Raw genomic sequence first — 23,347 nt, 5'->3', positions numbered from 1 at the left:
GATAATTATTGCTAATAATTGCATCTATAGAAAAATGTTTTTAGTTCAGAAAATATAATATATAAAAATAATATAACAATTCTTTTTTATTTTTCACATTTAATATATTATTTACTTTTATTGCAAAGATTCTTTGCTAATACATTTACAATATTTATAGTGAAGGAGAACACATATGAAACATCCAATACTTAGCGTGTGCTCAGTTTTTAGTAAATTGATTGATATTTTCCATGAGAATATATACAGTCGCTTTGTTCTTATCATGTTAAGACTCCTGCATCTTTACTGCGAAACATATAATAAGATGTGAAATTATACTATTAATTAATCTAAACTATATTTAAGCACACAAAGTGTATCACAGTCAAATAGCTATACTAATAATAATTTTTTATAAAAATTTAAGATAAATTTCTATAGAATACTATTAATCTTGCTATTAATTATTTTAAACAAAAATCTTGTAAGAAATTACGAAAAATATACTAGTACTAGTAAACAAAAAAAATGGCACGCCAAAGTTACTTTTGAAATATACGCCTATTATACTACTGTCTATTGCATTATTCAAAGCAAGGACCATTAATCAAAAAGTTTCAAATTGACGCGTAAGAGATAAAGAATTTGTACTATAAATATCCACATATGATCTTTAAAAATCGTATTATGGAATCATCATCAATATGTGAAATGTTTTCCTTATTATAGATTCAATAATTGTCTTTGCAACGTAATATAATCAACAATTTTCTGCTGCATTCGCCGCTTTTCTAATAAAGCGGTAGCAGCCTTTTGAAATTTCTCTTCGTTTCGACGTATGTACATTCTTGCGTCCTGTTCCATTTGACCGATCTTTTCAGGTCGAATTTCCACCATTGATAGCATTTCCGTTAAATAGGGATTAAATCTAAAGTAAACGTGGTCAGGTAGCAGATCATTTAGCATCGTATGCACAGCTGAAAAATATTTGGATCAAGTTTAATCGCATATTTTTTTCTATTTTTTTCAAAACAATTTGTGTATGCGATACAATTGCTAATTATTAATCTTTTTTATTATTAACATTACCTTCTGTATCAGTGGCGCTGTCCAAAATTTTGTAGAATTTTTCCTTCCAACTCGAGATCTCGACTTCCATAGACGCGTTTTCATAAATGTGATATGGGATTCGACCGGTGCCAAATGATACAACGCATTGAATTGGATTATTTGCCCACAGCTGTTTGGCTTCGTGTATCGCAACGGCGCATGGATTATTCACGAGAATGCCTGCAAACGATATTACAATCGTTCTCGATAGTGTTTCGTAAACTTTTATTGAATGCAATTTTGCATTTAAGTTAATTGTGCAGCTCACCGCCATCCTGATGAAGATATTCGCCGTATTTAAATTCCTCAAAATAACTCGGTGCAGCGGCTGATGCTCTCACGGCTTCCCATAATTTATATTTATGAGATCCCATGTACTGACTTTCCACTCCATATGGTAATGTGTAATTTCTAAATATGTAAGCCATAACGTTCCCATGATTAACCACGGCGGATATTGCTGAAAACTAAATTCAGACTCATGCATTTATATGTTTCATTCTGAGTTTCTTTTTGTTCAACGATACACTAATAGTTACGTACTTTCGGTGCATTTGGATCGCGCGTGGTTTTGATAAGAACTTTGTCACCCAAATGCTCCTCTAACAATCGTTCCCATAACGCGGTGTCATAATACGCGTGACTCCAAACCAGACTGCTCGTGCCTTTTATAGCACTCTGCGTAAACACTCTGGTGCTCAGTTCTTTGTATAACTCCGAAACTTCGTCCAATGATTTTCTCTTGTGTCCTCCTGCAATAAGAAATGACGGAATGAAACTTCGAGATAAAAGGGAAATTCACAAGACATTCTTCTATCATTTCACTGGTAAACTAAATCGCAAACAATACATGTCGCAAACTAATCAAAAGTTTACCTTCCAAAGCATCCTTTGGTAATACTGTATAGATGACATGTACATTAGTTTGGATATACACATGTAACGAAAAAATTAATAATTGATATATACAGTATCTTATATTAATTAATAATCCTTAAGAAATTAATCAAACACAAAAACTTCTAAGCAATTACCCAACACAGCAGCAAGAATGGCGCCTGTACTGACGCCACATATGTAATCAAACATTTCATACGTCTTCTTTCCTGTGAGTTCCTCCAATTTCTTCAACATCTCTATTACTAATACTCCGCGAATACCACCACCATCGATCGACAAGATTCTGATGCCTCGACCAGGCAGAGGATCAATATAGCCCATTACAGCCAGCGCTTCTCTGATAGATGCTATAAAAATAATATTAAAATAGTAAATAATCATCAATAAATAATAATAAAAAAAATATATATATATAACTGAATTTTTTCTCACATACCGTTAATTTGTTCATCCTTCGTCTTCTGACGAGTTCGCAACAAAATCTTAATTGCTCCCTCTTTGATCGCGTAATATCTTGCCTCTGGATACTGATCGACATGCAATAATAATTCCTCGATTCTTCGCCACTTTGAAGCATTTGACTCGGCTGATACGATACTGTTCAAGATGTGACGTGTACGAGATACAATACTGTGCTTTGGAATATTGCTATAAACATTCACTTTCCATTTTGGTATAGTGGTAGTTTGAGTACTTTTGGGAGATAACTTCAAAAACAATGTGGAGATCATTTGTGGTACTGTGAAGCTCTCTTTTGATTCTATTTTATTATCAGGAACATTTTGTTCACGAGTTTGCTAAGGAAAAAAATTAACTTTCTATATCAAATATATAGATATTTTTTTATTTAGTTTATAAATAATTACCTGCTGCATTTTTTGTTGCATGATTGTGGAATTATCTATAAACGATTCTGTTTGATCAGACATGAATGTCTTATGAAATTTCTCTGTATCATTGCTTTCTTCATGCTTTACATTCGAGTTCTTGTTTGCATCAGTAGTTTTAATAGAATCCGATGACAATTTTCGTATTGTGTCGAGTTGCGAGTAGGAGTAGGTTAATTTCTGCAGAGCATCCAACCAATCTTTAGAGAGATTAATTTGGTTTTTATCATAGTTGGTCTTATTCAGATAATCCTTTAGTTGTGACAAAAGCTTCCACTGATTCTGCATCGACATTGTGACTCTTTTTATATCATTTATGGAGCGAAAACGTTTATTCGTGATACTTGTTACATTTCCACTGGCATTTTTATCAGTTGCACTGTCTGTAAGTTGTCTGTAATAAGAAATTAACTGTAAAGATAAGAGAGTTAAAATGGGAAGTTAACCTCTATTCGAGAACATTCAAGAGAATGCACACATTCGTTACATCGCGCATTTCCATTTTCTTATTGCAATCATTACATACGTTTTTATTATAATGAGACGATTAGTAGGCGATTTATATTTCGAATATTATAACAAAGAGAAAGGAAATATTATACATAAGCATCACCGTTTAATAATACGATGCCATATTTTCTACTCTTGTCATCAATCTAACCCGATCTGTCAATGTCAGCTGATCGATAAGATATCGAACGCGACTCTCGCTTACTTCTCGCAAACCTAACTGAACCTGACGTTTAATCACGTGTGTTTATTATGTGCATTTATACGATTTTGCAGCAGATTACTGGTAATGCGATTATTCTATCAATATTTTGATAACATATCGTTACTGGCCGCGATAGGACAATGAAACGAACAACTCTCATACTAAGGTTTTTTTTATCGATAATAATAGTATTTCTATAATAGAGTCTCATTAGCAAAATGACGCAATTACAGTTGATTTTAATGATACACGCAAAAAATAGGTTAGTGTTTACTATAGCATGTGCGACGTAAAGTAATTTGAATTGTTCTCGGAATAATGACCAAAGTCCAATTAAAGTCGCATTGACTGATTTTATTTAATTGAAAATTTGATATGTATATCATCTCCAAACACACAAAAAAAAGTCACTCACCTAGTTAACAAAATACTACACTTTTGACGATGCGTCGTATATCTGCTAAAAGACATGAGAGCGATATATATAATATATTTCTAATATATTTCTTATATCTTTTGCAGAAATATCCAAATGTCACACAAGGCACAAACCAACTCTTTCAACTTTTCGAAATTAAAATTCTCGATTCATCGAATATATCGATTTGACGTAATCGATAAAAAAATTCAGACAGAATCGATCGAATCTTTTCCAACTATTGTTGATACTAAACGTGAGCTGCGAAACGTCTGGATTATATATACAAAAGTAACACATGACATCTCGACACGAGCTGGCTGGCTTCCTGCTAAATAAGATCGTACGATGTCGATGAGCCAACCGGAGACAGATCCACAAAAAAGGGGGGATAAAAAGACGCGATGCCAATAATAAGTAAGTATTCATTAGAGTACTTAGAAGAGTAATCATCTTTATATTTATTTATACTAGTTATTATTTGTTTCTAACGCGAAATGTAAATATATAACATCGCGTAACATCGCGTAAACATAAACATTAAGACACGCGCGTTCGTTATCACGTGCGCGTTAAAATCAATAACACAATAAAGTGGCGATATTATTAATACATATTATTAATATATTATATATAGCATATTGTATTATTATTTGCTGGAGAATTGAATCCTCGCAAACAGTAGGTATTATAGTATCATATGGATTCTTATTTCTTATAGATAGCTTAGAAAAGGTTTTATTATCTATAATTATTGCAATTTAATTAAATATATAAAAAAATAAAATTTTATATGCGCATATATGTATATATAAAACGACATGGTTAAATTTATTCTCTCTTTCATCTATGAAAAAGATTATCCGTTAGATTTGCAAAAACTTTTGTTAATCTGTGATCGAAAATTTATTTTACAATTTCAAGTCAAACAGATCAATGATTTTGCATTATACATATATTGCATAATAAATTCTCGTCAAAATATTGTGATATAGAAAAAAATATAACTGTAAATATTTATCTTATTTTTTCCTTATTTAACACAAAACAGAGAACATTTTACAAATAAATACGCGATTAAAATGTACATTCTCTTAATTTTTATATAGGAAATATATGCTGCTTAATAAGCTACATATTTTCTATATAATTATATAAGAAATATGTTACTTATTAATAAGCTGCATATTTTCTATATAAAAATTAAGAAAATGCGCATTTCAGTGAAAATAATAATTATTATTCATTGAATAACTGCCAACAAAACATGCTTGTAGAAAAGATTATGCACTGAAATATATAACATCTGCGTACTTTGCATTTAAAGTAATAAATATAGATGTGTATATATTTCTCATGAGATACTGATCGCAAAATTATAAATACGATTGTTTACCACGCTTTATTTTATTAGATAAAATCATCTTTATTCGCTTTAGAGAGCAAATATTTATAAATATATTTATAAGTTATTTTAGCGTAGTCTCGAAGGACTATCTGCGTAGGAAGTCCGCACGTGAATGATGACATATATGTCACGCGATTCACCCTAAATCGAGTAGGCTTTCGCGATAAACAACATCTTTGATTGGTCGCATTTGCACGACCTTGTTATTCATTGGCAGATCACGAAGGCACGTCCCAATTCTGTGTATTTCAATAAGAGCTGTCAATGTATGCGTTGTGTAAGAGCAAATAAATAATCATTTATATACGAGGCGTGTTTTTAAGGCTCGACAAGACATAAAAAAATAAGAGAAAAAATTGTTATCAGTAGTATAACACTTATATCTACTTAATTTTTTTACGTAGTAATTATTTTTTTTGTTAACACTTTTGGTACCAAAGAATAGAATTTTTTATGCTCTCTACATAAAAATCTGAAGAGTTCAACCAGTTCAGCACTGCTTTCAACCTTACTTTAAAAAACACGTCTCATACATGTACATATATGCATATTTTCATTTATGATGTATATATTGTCAGTTATAAACTCAGACATAGGAAGTTTTCCAGCGAGAAACATACATAAACACAATGTCGCACAATTGGCTGTTAAATAGAAAAATTTTTGCGACTTAAAAAATTTTCTATTTAATAGCTAACTGCATGACACTTGTATTTACTTGTGTTTTTTCTTGCTAAAAAACTTCTATAATAAATATAAATTGCGCATATCGATCGAACGTTGTCGCCAAAAAATTAGAAAGAGAAAAAGACTTTTAGGAAGTCCGATCTTCTCTCTCAAATATAAGACTACGATTACCATGAAAGATAAGTTTTTCTTTAGTTAAAAAAAAAGTAAACGCACTCTCCAAAACATTGTTTATTCTAATTTCGACGCACAAATCTCTTAAGATAGGATACGCTTGCAGTTTATATTTTTTTTTCTTATTATGTCTATGGTGTCTTATATATATGTATGCGATATATATTTTATATATGTATATGTATATACGATATCGTATACATATATTATATTTATATAATTAACAATATATATTACATATAATATATATTCTTATAATTATTCTTATATTTTTTTTATTCTTATATTTTATATAATTAACAATCATATATCTAGCTTCAATTCTTTTTCGAGTATCGATACGAAACGACGAGAGTTATATACGATTTTAAATTAGTCTCTGGTTAACTACTTTATGTTCATTTCACCATTGCACGTAAACTATATACAATCTCACGATACTCTGCAGGATCATTACTATATATCCTAAAAATCCCTCAGGGATTTAACTTGGCATGCTATATAATACATTTCATTCTGTTGAAAGGTTCGCGTTGTCTCGAATCGATGCACTTTCGACGCAGGTTTGTCTCTTGGATTTCCTGCGAAGCATGATGCGTTTTACGTACATAGAGCGTTTCGAATCTCTACCCTTATCTTATACCGGATTATATCCAGTTTCACTGGAGAAAAATCGACTCGATCGGATTAAAAAGAATCGATAAACGAAAAGCGATTCCCTACATAGTCTATATGTCACGTACGTGCGATATGTCACTATCTATCAGAGATCGAAATGTGAGCGGTGCTCAGATTCCGCGTGTTTATTCGCGACAATTGGCGCATCGATCCCTTTTCACATGTTGCACGAGGGTGAATTCGATACCTCCCCTTCCGTGGGGAGAATTGAAAAGAATTTCACTTTTGATTGAAAAGAGATTTCGATCTTTCGGTCTAAAAAAAAACCACAAAAATAATCTCCGCGAATCTCCGTCTACGAGATCGAGGGGGCAATGAGAAACATCGCCGAGAAAAGTTGAAGAATCGCGTCTTAAATTTATTTGCGCCTTCGCGTAACCAACGAGAGGAAGATATGTTACAATACGTGCGTGACATTTTTCTTTTTCCCAGATATCATGTATTTCCAGGGAGCGCGTTGAATTGCGCGTTGCCACGGCTCCGTGGAACTCCGTGTCAACCCCTATATAAGGCTGAAACCTTCCCCGCGAAACTCTAGACGTGGCTCAGCGGGCGGTCTGACGTGTTTGTGTGTGTGTATATGTGTATACGCGCGCGCGTCATGTCTCTTTTCTTTTTTTAATGCAGTTCACATACCACCTGTAGATCTTCCCTCAAAGTTCAAGAACATCTTCCCTACCGTAATGTTCGCGAAAACGAGATTGCTCGTACTGTCGATTGTCGTTGCTTCGCAAGTGTCGTGGCTCGTGAGTGTATCGCGTGGTAAGATGTTTGTTCATTCGCGAGATATTTCGTCGAAATATCGTGACAATATATTATGCGTATCTTGCCGTTGAGCAAGTCCCAGAAATCGCAATCTTAATTTTGTTTAACATCCAGAATTCCATGTGTATGTTTTATTTAAATCTATTTTGTATATTTTATATTTATTGTTTTAATATACATCACAATATAATTGCCACATATAAGCCAAATGAAAAATTCTTTTGAAAAAAAAAAATTTTAATGTGCCTGATACATACACGCTTCTAAATCTATAAACAAATTATTTGCCATTTTTTATTATTTCAATAGAAGTGTATCTTATTTTACGCTTTGGAAATATCTTTTTAGATAATATTCATACGAGAGAGACATTTTATAAATATATATATCCAAAATTGATTAAAACGCATTATTTAATATAAATATATATTATAATATAAATATATTATAATATAATATAAATAGCTATTATAATCTTTATCTTTATCTTGATTGATTGATTGATTTTTTTTTTTTGGAACTTTTTTTCTATCTCGACGATGAAAATAAGCTCATTGGATATGCATGGCATCTAGTTCAGTATTCAACGTCCTCTCTCCCTTTTGATGTCCTGTGTAATCGCGTGTATGAATAAAATGAATGTGATTTCTTCAACGGATAATAGCGACAACTCTCTGACATATCTTCCGCTCGTTTAAGCGCAATCGTGCAAAATTAACGCGCTGACATCGTTTAAAAAATTCGCAAAACAAATCTGAGTTTTAAAATTGATGCCAAAACGATTGCAACTGTTAAATTATATAAAATACATTTCTTCAATTTATTCAATCACATATCTACTTATAAAATTCTTTCGATATTACAATATTGTTATTTCTCTGCTCTTGAAAGTATCAAGATTTCTCGCGCTTTGGCGCTAACAGTTTTTAAAATAAACTAGAGAAATTTAAAAGTAAAATATGTCTCTCAAATATAAGAAGATAAGTATATTTATGTTCATTATTCGCTTTGCGTTTGTTTTGAAATTTAATCCATTCAGCCAGTGTTATTTTTAATTAACTATTCAAATATTTGTCAACGCGCGCATACACGAAGGGCTCACGTCTTTGATCCTTCCTGACTGCACACAGTGGATTACGGAAATTCTCTGCGGGTATACAATGTAGGCGTCCTTATGGCGTCCCATCTCGACAGCCCGTTTGATCTTGAACGATGCGGTCCAGCGGTCGATCTGGCTCTTGCAGAAGTGAACGATTTCCTCAGCGTTCACAATGTGCAGCTGCGAAAAGTACAGGGAAGGTATTACAACAATAATAACAACAACACAACAACTTCGCGCTTTTCGACTTCATATATTACTATCGCGAATGGAGAAAAGATTCATCATTTCCGACGCTATAATCAATCGATCAATCGCGCGAGACAGCAACGGAAGCGGAAGCAATTTTTATTAAATCTCACCGTCGAAATCGATTTAATGTGTTAATCAATTTAACATAATCAGTCCGATCGTCTCAATGCACGGTAACGAAAAACATGCATCCGGATTAAAAACGCATAAAGGGTCCGCCTCGTAATTCTCTCTCGTGAAATCTCTTTAATGAACCATTCGTAATCGTATCAAGTACGCGATACATTTTTTTTTACTTTATACTATATTCTTTATATTATTATACTCTATATTATTGCCATTTCGATTGTTTACATCGAGAGAGAAAAAAAGGTGCGGTCAAAGACCCCGGGAAAAAGTTTGTTATGTAAATATCGAAACGACGTATTTAATCGAATATAAAGTAACTGAAAAATATAACACAGTAAATGTAAATTGTTGTTAAACATATATTATAGATTTTTACATCGTGATATTTACCCGAATAAATTCCTCGTTTGGCTCGTTTCGTTTTGCTGCTTTTATTATGTGCATCTCTTTTGCGTCATTACGTTGATACAATTGAACAGGCATTTGCATGGAAAGATGTTCTCGTCGTATAGCTGCAAAAACAGTACTTGATAAAGAGGGAGAACGACGAATAATTTATAAGAAAAATTATTTATGTATGACATCTCTCTGCGCTATTGATCTCATTCACTCTTTACTCTCTTTCTCTGTATAGATGTGTGTATGTGTTTATGTGTACGATACATCGCATATGAAATGTTCATATGCATATATAGAGTTCCATATATACTGCCGCGCCTACGTTATACATCGTAATATCATCTGTTGCGTTGGGGATTGCTGTGCTATTTCAATGATGGTAGCGAAATACAAACTCTATGGTATATCATTTAATTTTGCGCGATGGTGAAATGGAAATATTTTTCAATGTAAATTTCAATTCCGACAATTTATTGATAAATTTTAACATTTTGTGCACGATTAAAGTAATGTCGCGTTTATATACGAATTCATTTTTGTCACGAATCGCGGTTCAAATTTCAATATTATCAATAAATAATAATTTGCGAAAAACAAGCAGAGGTACGATGCGTCATCTTTCATAATGCGTCTCTATGCGATATATAATGTTTTTGACATTTTCATTAGGACAGATCGACGAGAATCCAATCATTGGCCATTCATCTCGGTACAATTAACGCGCCATCATTTCGAGCTGTTGCCCGCGCGACGCATCTCACTGCGAATGCATCGCATAATTATCGTTGCTATTCGTTGCTAATTGCGCGTAAACGCGGGATATTCGCCCCGAAATGCGTGCATTTCGCATTCTCAAGGACGCGGCTGGCGTAACATACGTGCGTCACATACATATATACATACTTGCAACTTGCAACTGCACGCGAGATGAGGAGAACACACGCATTTCACGTTTTCTCGCTAGCAGCCACCCTCCTGGTAATCCGATCGCGCGTTATGTTTGCGCTTCGATATACATACGATCCATCACGCGGCCCCCAGGGGGTTCACACACACACACACACACACACACACACACACACACACACACACACACACACACACACATTGATATTAATCGTGTGTGTACACACGATATATTTCTACGCATTAATACGCGACAACGCTTATTCTCACACGATTGCAATTATTGCAATACACATGATACAATCAGCATGCCATAATAAATATTATACATGTATATTATTGTGTTTTTTTTTTATAAGATTAAAGACCTCGCGGTTTTAGCAAAACTAAAAAAAAAGTATGAAAGAAACGAATTTCTTCGCAGTTATCCGTCGTGCAGCGGAGCCACGGCACCCGGTTTGGCAGCGGACATGCACTTCCGGGACAATGTGATCGCGTTCGTCGGGCCGGCTTGCGCGTTCGCTCTGGAACCGGTGGCACGACTCGCGGCTTATTGGAACAGTCCAATTATCACTGGCATGGGTGATCAAGTAGGTCGAATTTGTTTCTCTGCAATTATACGCACACATAAATATTGCATCTGATTATATTGCCTCTATGTACATTATTTCGTCGCGCTCGATTCGCACGATTAACTTTCCGTAAACTTTCATTTGCATAATGAATATATGTATGTATATATAAATATATATAAATATATATATAAATATATATAAATACAATATAAATATATATATACATATTCTCAGCATTAACGTAATATTAATCTCTCTCTCAGGAGGAGAATTAGAATGCGATCTTTCGAAGATCATTTAGAGAGGGATATTATTACGCGCGGTATAATTATAAGTTTTCTAGCGTCGAATTTTGAATTAATTTCACTTGGCATCTTTCCACCTCGATATTTCGTTTTAATTTCGCGCCATATGCTTTGAAATTGAAATAAATTGCCGTGTTGTCGACGTTAATATTAAATTATGTGAAACGTAATTATCGCTTTCTTGCGAACCCCAAGCCTCCCTCGGAGGGCGAACTGTCAGTCACATCTGGTATCCTTGGAAGGATGCAAAAGTGGAAGAATGAAACGTCGGTAAGGAGCTGCGAGAGAATCGCCTTATAGAATCTTTTTTGTTTCTCTAATTATTGTAAGATCGCCAGCATGTTGAGCATTTATGATAGTTGATGTTGTACATTATCCGACATTCTCTCTCTTTCTCTCTCTCTCTCTCTCTCTCTCTCTCTCTCTCTCTCTCTCTCTCTCTCTCTCTCTCTCTCTTTGTTTCTCTTTTTCGCATCATCTTAATATTTTCATTAGCTATGCGCTAATTACGACAAGGGATATAATCTAGGAAATAATTATTTTCTTACCTGAAAGAAATAAACGCACTCGTACGTATAATGTTACTCCTTCCTCGTGAAAACTCGTTATAAGCTCGGAATTATGGCAGCAACGTGTTCTCTCTTCGCGTATCACATTTTTCTCGTGATAATTACTATTACATAATATCTGCCAATTATATATATCTGTAACATATTATCATCATAAATTATATTGGCATGAATCTTTGGCATATATATATTTTATTTTAAATAAAAACTAAAATATCTCACAATCTATAGATATTATACTTTTTTCTTGTAGTGATCTTTTCACGGAGAAACACTTCACCCTGTAATGTATTTCTTACCTTTTTCTTGAAGGGGATTTTCAAAGACAAAAGCAAGTATCCCACTTTAACGAGAATGTCGTACTGTCAGTGTCGATTGCGGCTCGTCTTCTCTAGCGTGTTCAAAGAGTTCGGATGGTCTCACGTCGCGCTGATATTGGACAGATCGGACTTGTTTTCGCTGACGGTAGGAAAGAATTTGGAGTACGGTCTACGTAAGGAAGGGCTCTTGAAGTTTGTGAGGGATTTGGATGGCAATTCCGAGGACGAGTCGTATCATCTTTATCTTCGAGACGCGAGCATGTACGCCAGAAGTGAGTGTAATCGCGCTTGTCTTGTACATTTACAGGATGCCCTCTAAGCTTGAATTCGTAATCTTCCCTGAAAAAAAGTATTCTCTCAATTTCAAAGTATAATTGTAAAAACATAATTGTGTAAATAAATGAATAAATCTCTTAGAATCGTCGTTGTAAAACTGACAATGAGTTTTAGAACATTATGTGTTTCTCTATGAAATAAAAGTCACCGCGAGAGACGTTTAATATTAATGACATTTAATATTAATTTTTTTCTGAACAGTCGTGATACTCAGCGTCCGCGGAACGCTAGTCAGGAAATTTATGCTGGCCGCCCACGAATTGGAAATGACAAGAGGAGAATGGGCTTTCCTCGACGTCGAGATATTTCACGTAAGGCCTTATAAAAAGAAATGGGAGAAGAAAAAAAATTTCAAATCCATATAGACGTAAACGTGACGTGTAAATCGTAGAGTGGCCCTTTTTTTATCGATATTAAAGCGATAAAATAATTTTAAGGGCTCTTACTGGGGCGATCACGACTGGGAGGTCGGAGACGAGGACGACGCCGCTGCTAGAAAGGCTTATGAAGCTTTGTTGAAAGTGTCTCTCCTTCAGCCGACTAGTCCGAGATTTCAGGATTTCGCCGATAGCGTCAAGCAACGCGCGCAATCGGATTACAATTACACATTTTCGGTGGGCGAAGAAGTGAGCGAATTGTAATAATACTTTGCGGTCGAATCCTCAGTGTATCACGTGTATTGACAAGATAAAATTGTGATTTTTTTTTCAAGATCAGAATCTCAAATATATGCCAGAATGAAATGAAAATATCATTTTTGTCGCAGGTAAATTTCTTCGTCGGAGCGTTTTACGACGGTGTTTACTTGTTAGGGATTGCCCTGAATGAGACCTTGGCCGAGGGTGGCGATATCAGGGATGGCATATCTATAACAAGGAGAATGTGGGACCGAGACTTCATTGGTATTACGGGCCACGTCAGAATAGACGACAATGGGGATCGTGATGCGGATTACAGCATTCTTGATTTAGATCCCATTACCGGAAGGTCATTGAAAATTCAGACAATCCGCTCGGCATGGTTTTATCGCCGCGCGAATACAAGGAGAGACATATCACAAGTTGTCTATTTACGATTAAAACGCTCAATACTTTCAGATTTTGTTTGAAATTAAATAAGAATATCGCAGATTTATATATCAAGAAACTTCGTAATGTTGGAATTATAAATTGGAAAAATAAATTGAAATAGGCTCTTCATCGATATAAAATCACGATAGGAAGAAAAGACGAATTTTAGAGATCAATCTAAAATACTATCATACATACAACTTAACATTTAAATAAAATGTTATGTTTAAATATATTAAATTAAACAGAAAAAGTTGAGAAAAATACTGACGTGTATTTTACAGATTCGAAGTGGTCGCTCATTATTCGGGATTAAATCGAGAATATAATTCTATGTCCGGTAAAAAAATCCATTGGCCTGGAGTAAGAGAAGGACCACCGCCAGATATTCCAGAATGCGGCTTCTTAGGGAATGATCCGGTTTGCACATCGAGGACAGAACACTTTTACACCTTCGTAGCTTATACGGGCATAGCACTCGCCGTGTTTCTGCTCGCTGCAATCACAGCCGCGTGCCTTTTATACAGGTAGACTTAATATGTAGTTCTTCATATTCTAAATTCGGTGCAATTTTTTAGCATAAATATATATATCTGCAAAATAAAAATAATAAAGATAAAATGTATTAAAAGCTCGAATCCTTTCTACACAGTTCAACCTATATATATATATATAAAATCCCCTTCCCTTTCTCCGGAAAATAATGATATATAAATTAAGATTGTTCATATATTAAATATTTGTTTATAATATATAATGTATGGAAAACATTTTTTTAAATATTAATTGAAATAAAAGACAAGATTCTTTCGTTAGGCACTTACGGTTGTCCGCCGATTTGAATAACATGTCTTGGCGTGTAAGACCCGAGGAATTGCTTCTCGAGGTTGGAAAACAATTTTCATCGAAGATAAATCTGCACCAAGCGATGTCCGATATGAATGTAAGTAAATAATAAATTATAAATGCGCGCGTGAAATGTGTGCAGCGATAGATTGAAAATTGAATTTGTAGAATTTCGGATTGGAATCGAAAATACGTCGAGGATCGCAGATCAGTTGTGAATCTTTGCCGCCCGCGAGGGTCTTCACCACCATCGGGATATACAAGGGCGAGAGGGTTGCCATCAAGAAGATCACGAAGAAGAAGGTGGTCGACGTCACGAAGAAATTACTTTGGGAAATTAAGCAGGTCAGGGATGTCACGTCGGAAAATACTGTGAGGTATTTATCATCTCTCAATAGATATATAGATCGAAGATCCTTCACCCTTTATATTTTATTTCTTAAATAAAACAAATAATTCTCTGTGAGATTTTTTCGCATGAGAACAGCATTATATCGCTAATACAATATTTAAAATCTGTCAAATCTTATATCGTACCTTTAATTAAAATTGTTTGTCAGATTTATCGGAGCTTGTCTCTGCTCGCCATCGCCGACCGTCTTGATTCTCACGGAATATTGTCCTCGAGGATCGTTGAAGGACGTTCTGGAAAACGAAGCGATTAAATTGGATTGGAATTTTCGAATGTCTCTGATCCACGATATCGTCAAGGTAGAGGCAGGTGCAGAGGTCGTGTGTTTCTCGTCAAGTACTTTAAAATATTCAAATACTTTTAACGATCTATTTTTATATGTATTCGCAATCGTCCGAAATTAATTAATTAATTAAGACATCACGTATGTGAAAGCTGACAAAAGGGATTTAAAAAACCTTACTCTCTTGCAGGGAATGTCCTATCTTCATGCTAGCGAAGTTTCCGCCCACGGAAAGTTACGGTCGTGCAATTGTCTGATTGACGGTCGTTTCGTCCTGAAAATCTCAGACTTCGGGCTTAAAACTCTCACCACCCCCTCCGATTTGATTATGGACGAGACTTATTACACCAGTGAGTCATAAAAGCCTGTAATAAAAGCAATGTGACGTAAATACGGTTCTTATCTAGCGCAAGGGGAAACATGTCGTTGTTCTATCTTCATTTGCAGAATTACTTTGGATCGCTCCGGAATTGCTGTCGTTAACGGTGACCCCCGGGAGTGCGGCTACGCAGAAGGGTGACGTTTACAGCTTCGCGATTATCTTGGAGGAGATAGTGGTTCGGGGCGGTCCTTATGAGGTGGCCAGGACGTTTGTGACGGCGCAAGAGGTATAGCTCGTCGTCATCCTCTGTCTAGTCTTCCTTTTATCTTCTCATTATCTCTTGTATTATTTATTTCGAAGATCGTGAGCAGAGTGTCGGCGTCGGAGAATCCTCCGTTGAGGCCGGAAGTCGCCCCGAAGGACTGTCCGCCGGATATACTATCGCTGATGGAGAAATGCTGGCACGAAGTACCCGACGAACGACCCAGCTTCCACACGATTCGCGGCACGATACGAGGAATCATGAAGTACACTTTAATTCTCATAAAATTTTACAATTGAAATTGCTGCTAAACGTCATAGAGATCTACGTTTCAGGGGATATTGCGAGAATTTAATGGACGATTTGCTGCGGCGGATGGAGCAATACGCTAACAATCTGGAAGCTCTTGTCGAGGAGAAGACCGAGCAATTAAGCTTGGAGAAGCGTCGCAGCGAGGAATTGCTGTACCAGGTGCTTCCAAGGTAGCTGAAGACTCTGGTCATCTTCCTCCGGAGAATTAGCGATAGCTTTAGTTTAATTGTAATGGAATTCAATTTTAAAGACAAGTCGCTGATCAGCTAATGACCGGGGAGATAGTTCAACCGGAGCAATTCGAGTGCGTTACTATCTACTTCAGCGATATCGTCGGTTTTACGGTTCTGTGCGCGCAGAGTATGCCCATGGAGGTCGTAGATTTCCTAAATGACTTGTACAGTACCTTCGATAATATTATTGGATTCTACGATGTTTATAAGGTGGATAAAGTCATGTAATTTCTTAAAAACTCTTTAAGATTTTTATTTTTTTTTTAAATATTTACCTTAGATCTTTAAAAATTTGAGGACAAATTTTGAGTAAATCTTGAAATGGAGAGTGATATTCGCAGGTGGAAACTATAGGAGATGCGTATATGGTCGCGTCTGGCCTTCCGGAGAGGAACGGCGACGAACACGCGAGGGAAATTGGATTGATGGCTCTGGCTATATTAGATGCCGTGAGATCGTTTACCATAATGCACAAGCAGAACACTCAATTAAGCGTGCGAATCGGTGTCCACAGTGGTCCAGTTTGCGCCGGGGTGGTGGGTCAAAGGATGCCGCACTATTGTCTCTTTGGTGACACCGTAAATACGGCATCTCGAATGGAATCTTCTGGACTTCGTAAGAATTACATAAAAAATTTATAAATTATAATTTAAATTTATACTAAAACTAATAAATAATTAAATTTATGCTAAAACTAATAAAATTTATAGTTAAACTATAATTTAAATTTATATTATAATTTATATATAAAATTTAAAATTTATATTTTATATTCAAATTATATAAAAATTATATTAATAATAATAATAATAATAGAAATATTCGTAAAATTCTTATTCTAGACTTTTAAACGTTGAAAGAAATATCTGGATGAAAAAAGAATTCTATCTACATAATATTTAAGCAAATTTATAATTTGTATCTTACAGCTTTGAGGATACATGTCTCCGAAGCGACGAAAAATATCTTGGACAAGTTCAAGACCTTCGACCTCGAGCTCAGAGGAGAGGTGGAGTTGAAGGGAAAGGGTAGGGTGACCTCCTACTGGTTGACAGGTTGTTCGGAGCCCGATTCCAGGTTGGCCGTGCCGAAATATCGTAGATTGAGCACTAGTCAACCGGAGAATAATCTGAATCCATTAATCTTTCCATCGAATAACACGAACGGTCCGAAAACAAGTAACAACACGTTCATCAACCTGACAGAATTGTAATAATTAATATTCAGTCCTTTACAGTCCTACAAAGATATTGCAACCTGAAAAAATTCAAATGTCACGCGATAATTTAAGATATGAAAATGTTCGCAAAAAAAATTACGATCCGTAAGAAAGAGAGAGCGACACTAGAAATTATCTTTTCGATTTTCTTCGATGTGTATATAAGAACGGCTTAACGCTATATCTCAATGTGAATTGGATCTAATATTGTAATAAAGCAGTTTTTAGGCTTATTACAATTCCAACTTTTATTCGAAATTTTACATCAATAGCGTCTTATTTATTTAAATAAACGAAACACGATAGGCTTTTCGTGAACAGGTATGTGTATTAAATTAGTATTATCTAAGTATGATACTGTTCATTTAGCTTTGTCTTGAAATACAAGTACATTGCGTAATTGGTACATATAATTAAGTCCGCTTATTGTCTAACAATAATCTACATAGCTACTCTCTAGTCTTTAGTTCTTTTTTTCTTCTTTAAATATAAAAATTTAATGTAAGACGTAACAAAAAAAATTTAATCTGATCAATTTTTCTCAAACGTTTAAATGATACCTGTGCTTTTTGTATATTGTATATAATGTAATATGCTATATATTTTAATTTTAATATATATAATTTATCTTCATCTCAACATATTACTTTTAAACAATTCCAATGATTCCAAAGTATTTTCAATTTCTTTTGCTAATTATTATTATTATTATCATGATTATCGCTACTATAAATGGTTATAAATCTCTGTGATCTCTATCTCTCATTCTTATTTATCATTACATCTAGAAGACCGCATTAATCGGTTCCATTTGTGACAAAATCTTGACAATAGACATTATCCTTGTAAGCTACTTAGATGCCAGGAACATTATTAATCTGCAAATGAGAAATTACACGTTGTACATACAAAAGGATCATATTTATTGTATTATATTGCAATAAAGTAACTGTGCGATATAGCTCTATGTTTTAGGATCAATCCTTTACCTAAAACTGATGGCTTTAGCAGCGAGAAGTCTATTGCATTCTGCCGTATCCGGAAGTGGTAATGTAAAATACGGACTTTCGTTTTCCTGCTCGGTGAACTCGAATCTGTGAATTCTCGGATGCACTTTCATATCGCCGAACGGGCCTTTCAAGATCAAGTAATAAACCGGTAGCGGATAAGTGGTTTTTGTCTTTAGTATCAGCTACGAAACATATTTTTATACTTAGAACACGCAATACATTGCGTATCAAATAATTTTATAATGCTTTAATAATATCGCAATAATTTTCTTAACATATATATGTTACTCTTAACCCATATACATATTTTATATTGCACTGTATTAACTTAAAAGTTTCTTTGAAATCACAAAGACATGCAATTTTTTTTCGTACTTGATAAGTCATGTCTCGCTCTGAACTTTGAGTAGGATCGCGTTGACTACTATTGATCTTGGCCTTCACTACCCATTGATTGTTGAAAGCACCGAATCGTGAGGTTTCATAAAATAGTTTATGGACAAATTCATCAGTACGATACGGCTTCATCTGTAAGTCTATAAACGATACAATTTTACAGATAATTGAAAGATTCTTCGAGTATCATCTGTAGCTATAAAAAAGGGGGAAAAAATACCAAGATCGTTGAAACTCGACAAAATTAATTATTGCTAGGGAGAAATAAAAAATCAAGACATACACAAGTGTATTCAGTATAACACAATCTACAAAAAATGATTTCAACATATATAACTGTATATAACTGTGTATAGTAATATTTAGCAATTGATACAGACCGTTAAATGTGATTTTCTCGTAGGACAAAAGATCAAAGACATTGTCATAGAGTCTACGTTCTTCCAAGGTGTGGGCATCGATTTCACGCAAAGCTTCCATCACATTCGCACCTGTACGATGAGGATGAACGCAGTGAGCCTCGTGTTCCGGGATCTCATGATTCGGACCTCGCCACGGACAGCCGATTCTACTATATTTGCAACTAGATATCCTGTACAAGTAATTAGGTATTAATGCGAACGCTCGTGCGTTCGTAAATATATTACATAATCAAAAAGAGAAACAAATAAACAGATAGTAGATTAGATGGGAAAGCTTTGCGACATGGAATTTTAGGGAAATTCTGGTCGAATTATATATATTATGACATGATTCTAATCTCGGATATGTATATTAAATTTAAGAAAATTTGGGAAAATCATGTTTGCGCATACAATTAATTGCCTTCTTTATACTATGTATAGTCTATACTATATGTATTCGCAGTCCATCCCCCTGTAACTATACTGTAAAGATCAGTTAGATTAGAAGATGTATCAAGACAAAAAAATCCCATACAAATTTTTCGTAAATTTTTCTCTACAAAATTTACCTCTCCTCGCAGGTAGCCTCTTCGTGGTGCTCCAAGGAATTTCGTGGGAATTCCTTCGCGCAATATTGACATTCAGCAGGTAACTCAGACACGGCTTTCTCAACCGCCAGGTTCCGGGACGCGCTGGTTTTGCTGATTTCGATTCTGCAGTTGGGACATGTTGCCATTTCATCCCGAAGCCTGGCATCTGCGAGGACATGAGTGAAGCAACCAGCACACATCAAGTGTCCATTAGCACACTGTGAACATCATTGCAGCATGTATTATTAACGTCCTTATTTATATAATTACATTTCTTTTATATAAAAACCTAGCTTTTATATATGTTTAAAGTGCAATTATTTAAGATGTATGCGTAACTCTCTAAATTGTACATAGATTTCATCGACTGATTTGCATGAAAAAGCACAACCTACGCTATATTAATATACGTTGCAAGTTCCTCATTTTTTTCATTACATTACGCTTAGTGTTCAATTTGTTTTGCATTCTTACTTATGTATACACACTACAGAAACCCCAGAACACAATCAATTGAAATAGAACAAAAAAATTAGTGCCATGTATATTACCATGATTTTGATGTTTAAACCTGAAACACAAAATCGTACGGATACTCATTAATCACAAATGTTTGTATCTTATTGAGATATATCATCTGTCTAAAAAATTAACACGAGCACTCTCTATAAAGAATCATTTTTCTTTTCAACAGTGCCAATATATCGATGACAGGAAGGAAGATACGAGGATGATGATACGTAGGAGAAGTGAAAAGGGGTGTTTTATGCGAAATAACTAACTAATAACCTTTAAGAGTATTTATTTTTGTTTCGCACTATACAGTTTGTACAAATCTTTTTCTTTCCGTATTCGCTTTCTCTCCCTCACTCTCACTCTCGCTGTTGACTATAAAATTGATGAGCATCAGTCTCGCATTAATCTAACAACATAGATCTTTATATATTCCTTATGTTGTGTGTGCTCTGAATAATAATATATTCCTGTCTCTCGATAACTCTCTTATAATAAACATAGTGTGTTTCATAAGTTTCCAAATATCATTATATTATATACTAAGCAACTACACAGAGATCTAGAATCTTAAATACTTCACTATTTATCTATAACCGATTTAATGGTGGCACTAATAAACTAATACGAGGTTTCAAATATTTCTCTGCGAATCATAGAAACAAACATTATTCTTTATAGATGCGACAAGTCCTATATAAAAAGAAAAATTAGGGCAGTGCAGGATGTGTTCATAAAAGTTTACAACTGAAAGAATACAATAGATAAATTTTCGTATCACAAATGAAAGTATCTATGTGTGCATCTGCACATAAGGGACTTTACACACATATATATCTAACATTAGGGATACCAAGATGGGTAATACAACTCTTGTACTATGATACAAATAGTTAGAGTTATAGTCAATCAAGTATATTCTTTCCTTCATGTCATTTTTTTTTCATGTCAGCAATATTTAATAAGAAAAATATTGAAGATGAAATTAATAGCGCTCCGATATGGATTTTGGGAATATCTACAAACAGTTCATCGACAAACAAATATTGTATCGTTAGTTATCAATGTTCTAAATGAATTCATAACTACATACACATTTAACAAATTGTGAATGCTGCTGTACATTCTATTTGAGGTAAGAATTATTTGAGAATTTTAATTATTCTTATTTGCAATAACTGAAATTATATATGTATATATGAAGATACATAATTATGTGAGATGCCAATACAACTGAAAGTAACAAAATTCTGTGAGTGTAACTTTTTATATTACAGTACCACAGAAAGATATTCTCTTAAATAAATTAGTAGATATTAAACTTCTCAATATAAAATTGTATGTGTACACATTTATATATGTATTATAGTTTAATATATTGAGTCAATGAATATATGTTGTCAAAGGAATTCTTTTATATATTTTATGTATTATATCTATTTTATATATATTATTTATAAATATATATGCAGGTCAGAAAAGAACTTTTTATCTATGTATATATATATAAAAAAAGACACATTTCATTTCTTCATTTTTCTTCATGTAAAAAGAAAAAAATATAAAGTTACCTACCTGTAGAAATTAATATATGTCTCGTAGACAAACTTGTCTCATTAGACAAACTCATTATTCGACCTGTATATAAAGCTCAATTTATAGAATAGGGGACTACTATCACATGTAAGGATTATTTCAATATCAATATTGAATAGAGTTATAAAATAAGGAAATCCAGCTTGAGATACTGAAATCCATATTACATCGCAATCGATTTAGATTGTTATAACAAAATATTACAAAATAATTTAATAACATTCCATATCTAGATTATTAAGCCTCTGCAGTTTGTTATAGCGGAAAAAAAAAAGAAAAATAAAAACGGGAAGAGAGAGAGAGAGAAAAAATATTTTTAGTAAAAGAACAAAAAGATAAGAGCAGGAGGAGAAAATACTTTGCTGCAAATAATAAAATAGTAATAATACGACATGTAAATATTGTGTTTGTTTTATATAGCATATATATAAATATAAACTCTTTCTTCTTTTCCTTTGAAAGACAGATTGTTACGCAAGAATGAAACTACTTGTGTGTGAAATATATTTTTCAGAATGACTGAACGAGCGAGTAAAATAAAACGAGATCTCTAGCGATATCCAGGGATGTCTCTCCCCCACATAAACGGATATAAACAAAAGGTAAATCCATGGAGAAGTAAGCTCGCACTTGGCGCACATGGTGCCAAATGAATGGCACGGCTGACTATTGTGTGTTATACTATCGTCTAAAAACCGACCGACTTTCCTAGTCTGGTTAAGTCTGGTAAACCGATCGATCGACGAGAGGGTCGTCGAAGAGGGGGAGGGGAGGGAGGGGAGGTGGGCGCAAAAAAATACGTCGCAATTATATCCTCGCAGCGTAAGAGAATCAGCCACGCACACACGGACTCGAGAGGAAGAATCCTCTTTCCGAGAGGACGACGTTCGAACGAGCACGTCGTTATAGCGAGTCATCATCCCCGGGAGGGAGAGACTTACCTGATAGACGGCCGCTCGTGGCAGATCGAGACAAACTGCGCAGCAGAGGATACCGCCCAGACGGTGCTCCAACTTTTGCTCGGCCTTGGCGGTCTCGTCGGCTCGCGCCGTCCTCCGTCGCTTCTTGTCCGGCTCGTGGAAGTCCTCGGGCTTGTCGAGGTCCTCGCGGATCGGCGCCGCGAGGGCGGTGGTCGCCGCGACGACGGCGACCTGCTCCGAGACGCCGCTCGACGATGCAGGCTCGTTGCTCGGGTCCGCCATGTTGCTTGTTTTGGAGTTTTCCCCTGAGCGAACGCGAGAAATGCGCAGAGAGACGCCTCTCCA

The 23,347-nt window shown here is 34.8% G+C and overlaps 3 protein-coding genes across 13 annotated transcripts; 1 reads left to right on the top strand and 2 right to left on the bottom strand.

The window, feature by feature from the left end:
• Nucleotides 1-144: 144 nt before the first annotated feature.
• LOC145932875 (calcium-independent phospholipase A2-gamma) lies at nucleotides 145-4,146 on the bottom strand. Of its 5 annotated transcripts, none has more exons than XM_083032101.1 (9): nucleotides 4,010-4,146; nucleotides 2,859-3,273; nucleotides 2,429-2,789; nucleotides 2,127-2,339; nucleotides 1,969-1,992; nucleotides 1,636-1,844; nucleotides 1,361-1,559; nucleotides 1,072-1,272; nucleotides 146-959 (listed from the first exon to the last, which is right to left on the bottom strand). In XM_083032101.1, the coding sequence occupies exons 1-9, from the start codon at nucleotides 4,063-4,065 to the stop codon at nucleotides 706-708; spliced, it is 1,932 nt and encodes a 643-aa protein (XP_082888227.1). In that variant the 5' UTR covers nucleotides 4,066-4,146; the 3' UTR covers nucleotides 146-705. The 5 variants fall into 5 exon arrangements, with proteins under 5 accessions (XP_082888232.1, XP_082888227.1, XP_082888242.1 ...); XM_083032116.1 differs by lacking the exon at nucleotides 4,010-4,146 and adding an exon at nucleotides 3,493-3,621; XM_083032109.1 differs by lacking the exon at nucleotides 4,010-4,146 and adding an exon at nucleotides 3,406-3,547.
• Nucleotides 4,147-4,296: 150 nt separating this feature from the next.
• On the top strand, nucleotides 4,297-17,721 carry LOC145932843 (atrial natriuretic peptide receptor 1). Of its 7 annotated transcripts, none has more exons than XM_083032080.1 (19): nucleotides 4,311-4,429; nucleotides 8,855-9,023; nucleotides 10,934-11,099; nucleotides 11,585-11,659; nucleotides 12,271-12,550; nucleotides 12,816-12,925; nucleotides 13,052-13,240; nucleotides 13,381-13,601; nucleotides 13,969-14,211; nucleotides 14,501-14,627; nucleotides 14,699-14,907; nucleotides 15,091-15,259; nucleotides 15,416-15,575; nucleotides 15,673-15,833; nucleotides 15,908-16,074; nucleotides 16,145-16,291; nucleotides 16,372-16,564; nucleotides 16,696-16,969; nucleotides 17,284-17,721. In XM_083032080.1, exons 1-19 carry the CDS (start codon nucleotides 4,417-4,419, stop codon nucleotides 17,565-17,567), a joined length of 3,357 nt encoding a protein of 1,118 aa, XP_082888206.1. In that variant the 5' UTR covers nucleotides 4,311-4,416; the 3' UTR covers nucleotides 17,568-17,721. The 7 variants fall into 7 exon arrangements, with proteins under 7 accessions (XP_082888211.1, XP_082888215.1, XP_082888206.1 ...); XM_083032076.1 differs by lacking the exon at nucleotides 4,311-4,429 and adding an exon at nucleotides 6,820-7,721 and having other exon boundaries at nucleotides 15,091-15,241; XM_083032074.1 differs by lacking the exon at nucleotides 4,311-4,429 and adding an exon at nucleotides 6,820-7,721 and having other exon boundaries at nucleotides 15,091-15,247.
• A 591-nt stretch (nucleotides 17,722-18,312) lies between these two features.
• On the bottom strand, nucleotides 18,313-23,301 carry LOC145932911 (zinc finger TRAF-type-containing protein 1 homolog). The gene is made up of 6 exons (XM_083032138.1): nucleotides 23,024-23,301; nucleotides 19,953-20,191; nucleotides 19,360-19,571; nucleotides 18,959-19,119; nucleotides 18,563-18,765; nucleotides 18,313-18,451 (listed from the first exon to the last, which is right to left on the bottom strand). Exons 1-6 carry the CDS (start codon nucleotides 23,282-23,284, stop codon nucleotides 18,424-18,426), a joined length of 1,104 nt encoding a protein of 367 aa, XP_082888264.1. The 5' UTR covers nucleotides 23,285-23,301; the 3' UTR covers nucleotides 18,313-18,423.
• Between the last annotated feature and the right edge of the window lie 46 nt (nucleotides 23,302-23,347).

Source organism: Prenolepis imparis, unplaced genomic scaffold (genome assembly GCF_030444845.1).
Source record: "Prenolepis imparis isolate NDT839.2.m4 unplaced genomic scaffold, iyPreImpa1.0 SCAF_1, whole genome shotgun sequence".
Taxonomy (NCBI): Eukaryota; Metazoa; Arthropoda; class Insecta; order Hymenoptera; family Formicidae; genus Prenolepis; species Prenolepis imparis.
Note: the sequence above shows the minus strand (reverse complement) of the source record. Positions and strands in the feature narration are given on the sequence as shown.

What these genes read in the sequence shown, in the direction of transcription:
- LOC145932843 (XM_083032071.1), top strand. Translation starts at nt 7,643, where the DNA reads ATGTTCGCGAAAACGAGATTGCTCGTACTGTCGATTGTCGTTGCTTCG. An exon ending in CGCGAGCATGTACGCCAGAA is followed by an intron (nt 12,551 to 12,815) that starts GTGAGTGTAATC and finishes TTTTCTGAACAG; the next exon opens with TCGTGATACTCAGCGTCCGC. An exon ending in AAGCGATGTCCGATATGAAT is followed by an intron (nt 14,628 to 14,698) that starts GTAAGTAAATAA and finishes TTGAATTTGTAG; the next exon opens with AATTTCGGATTGGAATCGAA.
- LOC145932911 (XM_083032138.1), bottom strand. Translation starts at nt 23,284, where the DNA reads ATGGCGGACCCGAGCAACGAGCCTGCATCGTCGAGCGGCGTCTCGGAG. An exon ending in CACGAGCGGCCGTCTATCAG is followed by an intron (nt 20,192 to 23,023) that starts GTAAGTCTCTCC and finishes TGATGTTCACAG; the next exon opens with TGTGCTAATGGACACTTGAT. An exon ending in GAGGCTACCTGCGAGGAGAG is followed by an intron (nt 19,572 to 19,952) that starts GTAAATTTTGTA and finishes TTACTTGTACAG; the next exon opens with GATATCTAGTTGCAAATATA.
- LOC145932875 (XM_083032101.1), bottom strand. Translation starts at nt 4,065, where the DNA reads ATGTCTTTTAGCAGATATACGACGCATCGTCAAAAGTGTAGTATTTTG. An exon ending in TGCAACAAAAAATGCAGCAG is followed by an intron (nt 2,790 to 2,858) that starts GTAATTATTTAT and finishes TTTTTTCCTTAG; the next exon opens with CAAACTCGTGAACAAAATGT. An exon ending in CAGCGCCACTGATACAGAAG is followed by an intron (nt 960 to 1,071) that starts GTAATGTTAATA and finishes AATATTTTTCAG; the next exon opens with CTGTGCATACGATGCTAAAT.